The sequence below is a fragment of the Poromitra crassiceps genome, assembly GCF_964638095.1.
Source record: "Poromitra crassiceps genome assembly, chromosome: 2".
Classification (NCBI taxonomy): Eukaryota; Metazoa; Chordata; class Actinopteri; order Beryciformes; family Melamphaidae; genus Poromitra; species Poromitra crassiceps.
In genome coordinates, this window is record NC_139624.1 from 73338853 (window position 1) to 73352882 (window position 14030).

General features: G+C 43.2%; 1 protein-coding gene across 1 annotated transcript in view; it reads right to left on the reverse strand.

Moving 5' to 3' along the window:
- rttn (rotatin) overlaps positions 1-14030 on the reverse strand; it is a 65270-nt gene that overhangs the window by 6587 nt on the left and 44653 nt on the right. Inside the window, exons 35-44 of the mRNA XM_083650655.1 lie at positions 13441-13528; positions 12717-12918; positions 11315-11405; positions 10736-10886; positions 9879-10016; positions 4412-4614; positions 4051-4156; positions 3434-3531; positions 3104-3181; positions 2473-2599 (exon numbers count right to left, since the gene is read on the reverse strand). Of these exons, the coding sequence (XP_083506781.1) occupies positions 2473-2599; positions 3104-3181; positions 3434-3531; positions 4051-4156; positions 4412-4614; positions 9879-10016; positions 10736-10886; positions 11315-11405; positions 12717-12918; positions 13441-13528 (1282 nt within the window). The remainder of the gene's footprint in view (positions 1-2472; positions 2600-3103; positions 3182-3433; positions 3532-4050; positions 4157-4411; positions 4615-9878; positions 10017-10735; positions 10887-11314; positions 11406-12716; positions 12919-13440; positions 13529-14030) is intronic.

Genomic DNA, 14030 nt, shown 5'->3' on the forward strand with positions numbered 1-14030 from the left:
TGGATTGACGGCCGTGGGGCAAAAATAAATGTTTAATGTTGTAAAATTATATTATTTTATAGACAATTTACATTCTAGATCTAAAATAGGTCTTCTGGTTTCATGTGGTAAAAGCATCATCAAGCTAGCTTTAAACATGAGCCCGCCACAGCCTCTGAAAGACAGAGGATTTTTTTTCTCTCAAAACCATGGAGGACCAAAAACAAACTGAGCGAGGGCCAAGTTTGGCCTGCGGGCCCCAAATTGGTCATCCATGTTCTAGAGACTGTTGAGAGGATATCCACACCCCTCTGTCTCTGGAAGGGAAGGAAATTCAGCCCTAGGACCTGGTTAAGGCCGATGCCTAATCCAAGGCCTTTCAGAAATAGAAACAGACACAGAGCACACAAATAAGTAAGAGTACTGAATATTCAAATAAAAACACCTCTGTTTTTGGTGCCATATTCACATCAGCTAAATTGCCATGACTAATTGCTGTAGCTGTAGTGTGTACTGAGTACTGTACCTGACAACAGAGAGAACTAAACAAGCGTAAGATATATAAAACAGTCACAAACCATAGTCTGATGCGATTGATGTTGCCAATTTGAGAAGACGACAGCTTGTTGGTTATGCTAATCCTAGAATGTTAGCGTATAGCAACAGGCGTATGTTGATGTTAGCCTGAGGTTATCTTAATACCTGTCAGGGAAACTGGTGGATCAGGATATTGACAAGGGAGTTTCTGCTCCATAATGGATGATGTATTTCATTCATGTGAGGCAAAAGATTTGTTCCCACTGCTGCCTCAAATCTGTTTTTTTTTTTTTTTTTTTTTTTTAAGCCACTGCTGCCTCAAATCTGTTTTGTTTTTGTTTTGTTTTCAAGCAAGCATGTGACACTCAGAATCAGATTCCATTTATTTAGCCTTTTATAGAAATTTGCCTTGCATCTAAGAGTATTGAGTCAGAGCATCTTAGAGTATTGAGACAGACCATTACAGATATTTAACAAAGATGTTATGTTATGTATTTTGATGGGAGCGTACAAAGACAAAGACTTTTCTTTCCGTGTGAGTGCATTTTGGGGCTGGAATGAAAAAAGATGTGTGAAAATGGGTCACAAGATGAAAAACAACAAGCTGACTGGCACTGGCAGTGTAAACAAAGCCTGTGATGAAGGGGGTAGACTTGAGATGGAACATCCAAGTCGATGTTGTAGCAGAACGCCGAGTCTCAGGAGACCAGGCCTGAGGGGTGGATGGTGTAATACTAAGCCTGGTTGCGTGCAGCCTCAACACTAACCTGATGCTCAGTTAACCTTCAGGGAAACACCGCGCCTGACTTCAGTGATTTCTGCTGCTTCACAGCATGATAAAGAGAGTGAGTTGAGATCAGTTGAGTTAAGATCAGTTGAGATCACTCCCACTCAGGAACAGATGTCAATCAAACAGAGAGACACTTTCACGCACGCAGAAAGAATAATCAAACAGAGAGACACGTTCACACACGCAGAAAGAATTGCCACGACGTTCTTAAGTGTTACGCTGTCACACTTCCTCTCACTCATTTCCATTGCACTACTACAAAAATGTATGTTATACATGCTAGGGATGGTCACGAATCGAATGAAAATTGATTCTCGATTGAAAACAATTCCAGATTCAAAATCGATTCTCGCTCGATTCAGTACACAGTCCGCTGTGTGCTAAGAAAGGCGGTGTAGCAAATTATTCACTCACACTCACACACACACACACACACATATATATACATACGCACACACATATATATATATATATATATACTGTATATATATATATATATATATATACGCACACACACACACAGGAAGCTGAGAATAGATTCAGAATTGATTATTTGCAAGTCGTGATTCTTACATGATTCTTACAAGAATCGATTTGGGGGGGGGGGGGGGGGGGCACCCCTAGTTTCCTCCCTGTCCCTATAAATCTTTCCTCTTTCCTCCATGCTAAACCTACAACACATCTGTTGCCATTTGGACTCCCACCACATACAGTCTGGACATTCACATGAGGGAATACCAATGTCTCAGGAGACACAGGACGCTTTGTGACTCCCAGCAGCATCTCCCACTGGTCTGCAGGCACCAAACCCGCCGCCATACATACAACCAGGCAGCTTGCTCCCTGGACCCTGACACTGTGTCTATTGTGAAGGGCAGGCAAGCAAAGCACTGGGCTTATACAGTGAGACAGAATGTTGCTCAGTGCTCATTGGGGAGGACAATGAGGCTCTTAGTAGGGAGTGTGTGCATGACTCAGTCCGATTGCTGACCGCAGACAGAGGCGATGGGCAGGCACGGGCCAGGCACAGTGCCTGCACAAACACACACACACACACACACACACATATACAGACAGACAGACACACACACACACACACACACAGACACAGACACACACAGACACACACACATATACAGACAGACACACACATACTGTATACAGACCTGCGGTGCAGTCGGCTGTATAGACACAGAGAAGCTCCAGCACCGCCTCCATGGTGGGATCGTCCAATAGGAGCCAAGGCCAAAGAGCATGGAGCGCCCATGTTAGGCAAGCGTCCGTTGCCACCGCCTACACACAAACACACACGTACACACACACACACACACACACACACACACAGGAGCAGGCCCACATGCAGTGCACGCACACACACCACCACAGACGCACACTTTGGTTCAAGTAATAACACACATTTGAGCAGCACAGCACAAACACAGATGGCAATAATCAACATCAAATGCCTCAATATTTGGGTAAGTGTGCAGGGAAAACACACGTGGGAGAAGAATAATGGCAGAGTAAACATTACAATATAGCCTCCTTGACTATTCAAGTCCAAGGTAACCACTGGTGAGTGAAAAGGCCACTTAGAAAATGAAACCCAGCCAATATGCTGCCTACTCTACATAACGACTTAGAAGGGATTAAGAAGCTGAAAGTGGCGGAGATGTAAGCAGGGCCTAAGTTGCACATTTGGGCACATCTCATTTACAGACGCAGCACTGCTACGCCGGGGTTTCATTAAAAACCAATCAGCAGTGGGGAATGAAAAGGCAGACAACAGAGGCTCACTTTGCAGTCATCGTTACGGTAAAGAGCGCTGCGCAGGATCTCCACAGTCAGCTTGACTTCCTTTAAATGGCTCTCTTCCTGACAACACAATGACACAACAAAACAAAAAGTGCATCAGTCACGTTACAAACACCCTTCAGTGCACCCATGAAAGACTCGAGAAGAATCAAGGTTCTGCTGCTGAACTGTAACTCATATTCAAAATGTATTTATCCAAAAAACTCATTCATGTTGAATAGAGACTGTTATTATATCTAATGGAGAGAGAGAAGAACAGGCAGCACAGAACAGGCGAGACTGGAACTTTCCAGCCAGTCTCCCCTCACTCACCGTCTTGCGGTGTGCGGCCCTGCCCGGTCGGACTGACTCCAGGTGGAGCTGGGAGTAACTGTGCTTCATCTGCTCCACACAGCTGTCTATGAGACCAGCTGGAGACAGCAGACAGACAATGCACCAGAAAATGGGACGAAAAGATACAGATGTCATTTTGTTCACTTCATATAATTTGAAGAGCTTTGTTGCAAAAATAAGATAATATCCCCCAAAATGACTGACAGCACAAAGTTGAAAACAAATTCTGGCAGAAAATGAAGCTCTTGGATGAAAGAAATGATGAACACTTGACTGGATGGAGAGATGAGCTTCAGGTAATTGCCATTTTATAAAAATGGAGAAATATTGTTTTGGAAAAATACTTTTTGATAACATGGTGTGACTGTGAATGAATGATTGTTAATGAATCATTTCGCAACAATTATAACTTTCAAATAATGAATGTTTATCATCATCACAACTAGGGGTTGTTAAACTTTTTCAGTCCAGGACACAGCTCCAAAATCGAGGTTAATGAAAACGAATCACTATGCTGGTCTTATGGGGAAGCACCTGAAACAGGCCAGTGACACAAAAAAAACACCAAGTTAACCCCAGGGCCCAGGCTGCCTGACCTTTAGCTGCGTGGTTCTGAGCGGTGGGGCTACAGGCTAGCAGGGCCATCAGAGATCTGGCTGTCAGCTTCTTGATTGGGTTCTGAGAGGACCTCTTCTCAAAACTCTGACATCCACAGCCAGGGAGGAACACAATCGTCATTTCACACACGCATGAACAGATACAAACACGTACCATAAAATATGGTGAAAAGTGCATGTTTTCAATGGGTTTTGAATTGTTGAAAGAAAGCAGCTTCTTCATTTCATTGTAAAATAATAATCAGAGGGCTTTATCATTAGTTCTGGGGTAATATTAGGGAACAAGGATTTAAACTCAAACGACCTAGGCTTAAAGTTCGAGTCAGAGGAGACGAGTTACCTGCAGTAGCATTTCACACAGCTGGCTAGCTGAGGGACCGTTCAGGGTCTCAGACAGAGGGGTCATGCACTTGGAGGATGGAGTGGCAGACTCGGCGCAGCGTCTCTTTGTCTCTTCAGAAAGGAGTGTGCAGAGAAACTGTAGCGCCGCCGTGTGGAGAAGAGTGCCTGAAAACTTCTCATTCACACACATCGATAAGGTTTCTACAGAACGTGCACCCACACACACAGGAAAATAAATAAGAGTCAGTTGGTGGAAGAATGGTTTTCTTTTTATGAATGACAGTGTACGGACATGTTGAATTGCAGCAAAACGAAATACCAAATCCCTTGTTTAAATCCCTTGATAGCTCAATATGTGGTCATGCCTGAGGCACTCTGCGCTGCAGTGGAGCACACACTAATCATTTGAAGTTGCACATCCACACACTCCAGAGTCCAGACACACTGATGAAGGCCGGACAGCTGAAAGCGCTATGTGCGACTGAATAAATCAGTTTATTTGTGTATATTTATCCTGTTGTGCGACCGACCATCTTTCATTTCATGAACTTGCACATCCAGACAGAGACAGACACACACACACAGACACACATGATGCAAACACAAACACACATGCTCACGGGCGCGCACCATAGGCGCGCACGCACACACACACACACACACACACAGAAGCTCAGCATCCATTTTTGACTGGACTCATCAGATTTCCACGCTGCGCCATTAATCAGAGGAATATGAGAAGGACAGGATGCAATGATCCTATCGCAGCATCTGTTCAGTGGAGATATACAGACAGACAGTAATTATACCTCCAATGTGTGACTTTAAGAGAATCTCTTTGTTCTGCACCAGAATTAAGGCTGCACAATTATGTGTAAAATGTTAAGTCTGATTATTTTGCTATTTACTGCAATCACGATAATTAATCAGGATTGTTAGTCTTGATGATGTGAGGAACATAATTACTTTACTGCACTATTGCACCTTGTACCCAGATCTTAAAGGGCCACATTGCCGATCAGTGATGATGTCATTAGTGATGTAATCATTGTGGTCATCAGTGATGTCACTTCATCAATTGTGATGTCATCAGTGAGCAACAGGTTGACGCTGGGGTAGTTGGCTGTGGGCGTGGTCCGGGTGGGGTAAATCCCCCGTTCTCCCGATTCAGCACAGGTAGCATTTAGCTGCTAGCCCAGCCCAGGCAGACACAATCAGAGATTTAACCCCCGCAGTAAACGCACATCTGAACAGAGGTCGATGTACCTGCTCTAGAATCCCCAATCCTGTAGTGTAGAGCCGCAGCACCGTCCTTTGGTGAGTCAGCCCATTGAAATATATGGAAGGTTTTACCCCACTCGCGCGCCAGCCATATAACATTTTGTGGGCGTTCCCACACAGACCGACTGTCTCTATTGTATGTCTCTCAACTGGGGGCTGAGGCTATATAAGTGGTGGGAGTATAAGTAGGGAGAAGAATCGAGTGCGTGCAAGATTCCTAGTCAGTACAACCCTTTGTAATGATACAAAGCTGGTTGAAAATTGGCAAAGTGACCTATTAACTCGTTTAACTATAGTGGCCACTTTTTTTTACTGCATGATTACACAGAGCTGGGTAATACAAGTACAATGCAACATTGTCCATTTTCCTTCAGTGGACTCACAGTGTGATGGCAAGAAGACATTTTAACATTGTGAAGTACAACTCTGCTGAGGACAGGCAAGCTCTGCCTAAAAAAAACAGGGGCAAAACGAGGTTAACCAGGGGTGCTACCCGAAAAACAAAAACAACCCCCCACACCCCCATCCCCCTAGCCAGTAGCCACTCTCTCTAGCCACCCCACGAACCCCGACCTTCTTATCCCTAGCTATGGCCCCTTCTCCCTCGCCCCGCCCCTTTCCCTCACCACACCCCTTCCCACCAGTTCATCCTTGAGTCAAAGTGGATGTTTGAGCCAAACTTGAAGAAATTCCCTCAAGGCGTTACTGAGTAGGGCTGAATATATCATATCAATATGTCCCCAGTTGAATACAGTTGGACAGCAGAAAATATCACACTGACCCTGAGCCTTGGCTCGAACATGAATATATATCGTAACCCTCTTAAAATAATGGCCTAAGTCACTTTTTGATGAAAATGATATTTTTGTCTAAATCATCTCTTCATGATGCTGGCCACTAGGGATGGGCATTTCTAGCAAAAACACTATTCGAAATTCGCTGGCCAAATTCGAATTTAATTCGAAATTCGAAAATAAAAATAAAAATGTAAAAAAAAAAAAAAAATGTAATTTTTTTTTTTTTTTTTTTTTGTGAGTGAAATGTTGCATTGTCTCCCCTGATTCTAAGTCTACGGCTTTATTAATTAATATAAAAAGCTTCTGCTGTGGATTTTTAGCTCAAACAAGCATTGCACCACTGAAGTAAAGAACATGTTACATGACATTGACATTTTCGAAAATAAAAAACAGTTTTGACAATCATGAGTGGTTCATTAAATATTTAGTAGGCTCAGGTCTGAGTGCCAAAGGGGTGCCAAAGTCACCCCCTCTCCCTCTTCATGGGATTTCATCCGCCATTCATTTTTCCATAAACCTTGCTTAAAATGCTTATAAAAATTGTTTTAGTTGCTCAAACCAAGCGATTTGACTATACTTAGAATCAGGGGAGACAATGCAACATTTCACAAAAAAAAAAAAAAAAAAAAAAAAATCCGAATTTCGAATTTCAATAATAAAAGTCGACCTTGATAATAACAACGATTATTCGAAAATTCGAAATTCGATGCCCATCCCTACTGGCCACCTCTGGTAAAATGGCCTAAGTCCTTAATTGAAAAGATCATGCTGTTCCTACCTGGTAGTGCAATGGCCTATGTCAAGCGTGTGACTTAAACTGTTTTATTTTTGCCTAAGTCCAGACAATGTGACTTAGGCAAAAATAAAACAGCCTAAGTCACACGCTTGACATAAAATGCAACTGTAAGTCAGGCCTAAGTCAGTTTTTTTTGCCTAAGTCACAATGGCAATGGTATGTCAATAGTCATCTATTGTCATAAAAAAAAATTGTGGAATGATTAAGAAATATCATATATTCTGTATTTGGTTCAGTTTTTTATGTTTTCTGAAAAACTTGAGAAAGTGACTTACCCCATTATTTTAAGAGTGTGACGATATATAGGAATAAATACAATCGACTGATATGAAATATTTTATATTGATTTTCTTTTTGCTATATCGCCCAGCCCTATTCCTGCTGAGAGATCATGTTAACGAGCATGAGACAGGTCACTGTGAGGTCACAGTGACCTTGAACTTTGACCTTCTTTGACCACCAAAATCTACGGTAATCAGTTCATCCTTGAACCCAAGTGGATGTTTGCGCCAAATTGGAAGAAATTCCCTAAAGGCGTTCCTGAGATATCGCGTTAATGAGCATGAAAATAGCGCGCGTGTGAGGTCACAGTGACCTTGAACTTTGACCACCAAAATCAAATCAGTTCATCCTTGAGTCCAAGTGGACGTTTGAGCCAAATTTGAAGCAATTCCATCAAGGCAGTCCTGAGATATCGCGTTAACGAGAATCGGACGTACGTACATACTTACGGACGACCCAAAAACATTTTTATGATGTATACATAAAAATGACAAAGACACATAACAATAACAGTCAACCCACCCCCACAGCAATAAACAAAGAGAGATGTACATAATGTAAAAGAAAATAAAAACACACACACAGTTAAGTAGACTGTGTACAGAATATACAGGGTCAGATATAGACCTTATTCGATTGACGTCACTCACGTATGGGCACGCCCACCGCCGCCATGTTCTCGACATAGCGCTGCAGCTTTAAGTGACAACCTATGTGAGAGCAGCGTTTATAGGAAGCTAGCCGCCGTTAGCTTTACCTGTATCATTCCAATTGTGTTCGGATGGTGACCTGCGTTAGGCATGGCTGTAGTAATGACAGCAATAAAGTCCCCGTGGTTTGTTTCTATCTCTACCGTCCTCAGACGTGAAGGGAGCGAGACGGAGGATACGTCAGCAGCACAGGAGAGGTGTGTGGATAGTTAGGAGACACAGGTGAAACTTTCTGACAGCTCCTCACAGCAAAGTCTGTTCACCTCGTTTTTTCTTTTGTTTATTATTACAGGCATTAACGTCAGCATACAAACAACTCTGGGGTTTTTATTGCTGTCATCACTATCGACTAGACCAGCTCAGTGGCCTTGTGGTCTGAGTGTCCGCCCTGAGACTGGGAGGTCGTGAGTTCGATCCCCGGCCGAGTCATACCAAAGACTATAAAAATGGGACCCATTTGCCTCCCTGCTTGGCACTCAGCATCAAAGGGTTGGAATTGGGGGGTTAAATCACCATGTGATTCCCGAGCGCGGCGCACGGGATTGGTCAAATGCGGAGAACAAATTTCACACATTGTGTGACAATCAGTGGGACTTTACTTTTACTTTATTTTGTAATGGAACAGAAACGACAATAAGGCTGTTACAATAGTTGTCAGCTGCAGGACGGTATGTGAACAATATGGCGCTGGCCGGGGTTAGCGAATAAGGTCTATACAGGGAAAGGTGTATATAGATTCCAGTCAGGGTCGCTCTAGGTATAAACACAACAAGGGTGACCATATCCTCCAGAATACGTCAGATTTCTGATGCAGGTCATAAGTCAGGTTTTCTAGAGGTAAGAAAATGAGGCCTATGAAAGCCACCTACTTACAGAGGGTACTTGAGGAGCAGACCATAATAATAATTTGCTTTTTTTTTTTTACTAAAACATTTAACAGACACTAAAACTTATAACTGGGTCATAAGTCAAGAGATACAGACCTGAACTAATAGCAAATTGTTTTCCTATAATGTTTTGAATGGTAATATACATAATAAACAATACACATCTTTCCAGTAGCTTCAGATAACCAGAATGAATGAATAAGATTGCAATTTAAATCTAAAACACAAAATTGGAAGTGTTCGGGAACATTTTCTTGGAGCCCAACAGGAGTGAGATAGATTCTATGAAAAAAAGATACAGTATAATTTGGTCAGATACGGTAAGACGGCTACATTTAAGGAAAATCTTATTATAAATTGTTGACCACTTCTCCATACTGAACGTGGTCTCCAGATCGTGTTCCCAAATAGGCTTCAAAGCCATATGATGATGAACTGGCCTTTGACAGAAAAGCATCTGTGAAATTTTGCCATTAAAACTAGCAGCAGAAATAAGACACTTGTCAACCTCTGACATCAATTGTCAAAAGAGACTGTAGTGGGGCATTTTAAATGAAAGGAAACATCTCATTCAATACTGCCAATATGTGAAATACTCTAACTATTAATTATGAAAATGAACATACAATGATTCTGCAGCTCAAATCACTTTCGTTCACTTACTCGCACGCACGTGCACACACACACACACGCGCGTGCACACAGTCTGTACCTGCAAATGTCTGCCAGCGACTCCCCAGTGCAGCAGAGACAGATGGGTATGCTGCTGAGCTGTCCCTCCTCACCAGAGTAGCCAGGAGCGTAAACATGTCTGCCCAGCACACACACACCGCATCCCGGGTACGAGCATCTGAGGAGGAGAGAAACCGAGAGTCACAAATTACTTTGTTTACTTTTAATGATTATATTTTTGACACAAGAGAGCCACAAAGTCACACACACAAACACAAACCCATCTGAAGTTGCACTGAATAAGACATGAGGACTTGCAATCAAAGCACCTTTGAGCGGTTTTCATAGCAGATCTTAGCTGTCTAAACACTTCAGATGAAGAATACATGTCAAAGTGACATAAATGACAGTATATATGTGACTGGTGTTTTGGGTAACAAGTAGGCCAAGGTCATTTCTCTGTTTTTTTTTACAGATTATGAAAGTCCAGATTGTAAGCTTTCAAATGTGTCACACATTGAAATATTGAAAATAGTTGAAGATATGCTTATTTGAATTTCTGTACTCCTAAAAGCAACATTCAGAGAAAATCGCTCTGGAAGTTGTATTGGTGAAAAAACAAACCCTGAACAAGCTTAGTTTGCTAACAAATTAGTATTTAGTGATCCTAAAACTGTTCTTCAAGATCTAAACTTGCGTAATATGATTTTTTTTTTCACGATTTCACGGTTGTCTACTCCCTTTCACCAGACCGTGTCACATATGGGATGTGGCCAAAATTTCTGAAAATTAGCACAAATTGGATAAGCTAATAATAATAATTGCATATGGATTCAACAGGAGAGTTTTAATTGGACCAGGTAATAACAACATATGGATTCAACAGGAGAGTTATACCCAAGCCTTCGGTATCCAGCATGAGAACTGTCACCACAGTAGTCAGCAGCAGTTTCAGGAAGTCCATCTGACCAATCGACTCCTGGCTCACCGTGACGCATAACTGCAGCAACTTGGAGAAGCTGGACAGGAACTGAAGTAGGGTGACAACCTAGAAATAAGCAAGCACACACACGCACAGTCATACAGATTAAGCACACACACATCCATGCATGCACATACAGGCAGGCATTTGTGGTGGTTAGGGGGTTAACAAGAGTCAAGTATGTTTCTTGCACCAAAACAACAGAGTTTTTCTCTAAGATGAAAATGAAATGAAACTAAGAATACGTAATTGTGTTTGCTATGTTTTCTCCCAGCGGCTTAAACAAAGGCAGCCTTTGAAAGAAAGCTTGTTAAGTTTCTCAATAGCAATATTCCACCCACACAGAAATGTGGAGGTGCCCTCAGAGAACCTTGTGCTACACTGAAAGTGACACTGTACAGTACCAACCCACGGCTGCTTCTGGTGAGTCACAATAGCATAAAAGTTGAAAAAAACTCTTCAGCACTCTTCACATCTCTCACAGTGTTCCTCACCTGGCTCTTGATGTCTTCTCTCTCTCCTGGTAGGATGTTGGGTGCCTTCAGCTCCCTCAGACATTTCTCGATGGGCCCAGCATCCACCAGACTGAGAAAAAAAATAAAGTTGTTGCTAGAAGTTTGTGCTGCGTGTGGTGTCTCTACATAAACGTAGCTACAGTCGATATGACAGAGCATTGAATTGATGTTTTTCCTCAACTGTGCTACATATAGGGTTTTTGCATTATGTATGAGCGCCACAATGGAAATAGCTCTCTGACTTTGTGGCATTACTTGATCCTATTCATGCGTAATAATACAGTTTGAAGTCATCAAACCAATCAAATCAAATAAATCTGCAAGAGAGCAATTTGTTTTTGTAACTGATGTGGGCTGGCTGAGCGTGTGGCCTCTTACCTAGCCAGTGCTTGGAGAAGCTGGATGTGATGTGATGTGATCTGAGCATGTGGCCTCTTACTGTACCTAGCCAGTGCTTGGAGAAGCTGGATGTGATGTGATGTGATCTGATCATGTGGCCTCTTACTGTACCTAGCCAGTGCTTGGAGAAGCTGGATGTGATGTGATGTGATGTGATCTGAGCATGTGGCCTCTTACTGTACCTAGCCAGTGCTTGGAGAAGCTGGATGTGATGTGATGTGATCTGAGCATGTGGCCTCTTACTGTACCTAGCCAGTGCTTGGAGAAGCTGGATGTGATGTGATGTGATCTGAGCATGTGGCCTCTTACTGTACCTAGCCAGTGCTTGGAGAAGCTGGATGTGATGTGATGTGATGTGATCTGAGCATGTGGCCTCTTACTGTACCTAGCCAGTGCTTGGAAAGCTGGATGTGATGTGATGTGATCTGAGCATGTGGCCTCTTACTGTACCTAGCCAGTGCTTGGAAAGCTGGATGTGATGTGATGTGATCTGAGCATGTGGCCTCTTACTGTACCTAGCCAGTGCTTGGAGAAGCTGGATGTGATGTGATCTGAGCATGTGGCCTCTTACTGTACCTAGCCAGTGCTTGGAGAAGCTGGATGTGATGTGATGTGATGTGATCTGAGCATGTGGCCTCTTACTGTACCTAGCCAGTGCTTGGAGAAGCTGGATGTGATGTGATGTGATCTGAGCATGTGGCCTCTTACTGTACCTAGCCAGTGCTTGGAGAAGCTGGATGTGATGTGATGTGATCTGAGCATGTGGCCTCTTACTGTACCTAGCCAGTGCTTGGAGAAGCTGGATGTGATGTGATGTGATGTGATCTGAGCATGTGGCCTCTTACTGTACATAGCCAGTGCTTGGAGAAGCTGGATGTGATGTGATGTGATCTGAGCATGTGGCCTCTTACTGTACCTAGCCAGTGCTTGGAGAAGCTGGATGTGATGTGATGTGATCTGAGCATGTGGCCTCTTACTGTACCTAGCCAGTGCTTGGAGAAGCCGGCTGTCTCGCATGGCGTCGAGGGTAAAATCTGGCAGGATGGCGAGCAGGTTGGTCAGCAGGCCACAATGGGCCGTCAGGAGGTCAGGAGTTACCATCACATCAGGTTTGACCGCCGAGGGCTCGCCCTGCCCGGAATCCTGGGAGATGACTGAGTGGCTGGTGTCTGTGTCACTCTGGCCTGTGAGATGCACAGACAGACAGACAGACAGACAGACAGACAGACAGTTAAGAGAGAAATCTTCCCCAGCAGTTCACAGACCGTGTGATACAGATCTCCGTATGTGGCTAGAGGTGCTATGACTGCATAATGAAAACCTCAAACCAATGTGTAATACCAGAGAACAATGCTCCCCTTTGTGGTTGTATATGAAAGCTTGATATGTAAATATACAACTCTGAGGAATTGCTGTAGTTTATGATAAAGTGTAACAAATGGAAATGTCATTGGCCACTGGGCGACACTAAGGTTGGCCGCTTCTAAAGAAAAAATAATGTCAAGGTTTATGTTGCATGAAGAATGAAACCAAACTGTGTTACTATGACTACAAAGCACACGCAAGCATGTGTGGGCAAACACATACAGACACTCTCTCTCACACACACACACACACACACACACACACACACACACACACACACACACACACACACACACGCACACACACACACACACACTCCCTCCCCCCATGTGACTCTGTACCTTGAGCCATGAGTCTGCTGGCAGGTGTATCTTGTGTGGTCCCCAACGGGGAAGCAGCCTTAGGGGTGTGTGGGCCTGAACCTCTTATCTGTAAAGGACAATTATGATGAATTCGGCTGTGTACTTTGTGTGTGTGTGTACTTTGTGTGTGTGTGTGTGTGTGTGTGCGTGCGTCCGTGTGTGTACATCTGATCCTTACTTTTCCTTCTCTATATCAGATCTCTTACCCATGTGATCTCATCTCATGGCTTTTCTTATCACTGCTATGCTGATGACACCCAGCTTTTCCTTTCCTTCCCTCCCTCCGACACTCAAATCGAGGCTCGCATCTCTGCATGCCTCAAAGACATTGGCGACTGGATGTCTGCCCACTAGAGCTGTCGAAAATAATCGATTCAGAGATGCATCGCGATGCTTAATAGGACGATTCTGAATCGATTAACAAATATCAAAAATCGATTATTAAAAAAAAAAAAAAAAAAAAAAAAAAATTTTTAACACATTGACTGCCAGCCGTTTTTTTTTGCTGTAGGTAGCTTCTGCCAAGCCGTTTTTTGAGGATTATGGCTCATTTTACAAGAGCCGAGGAT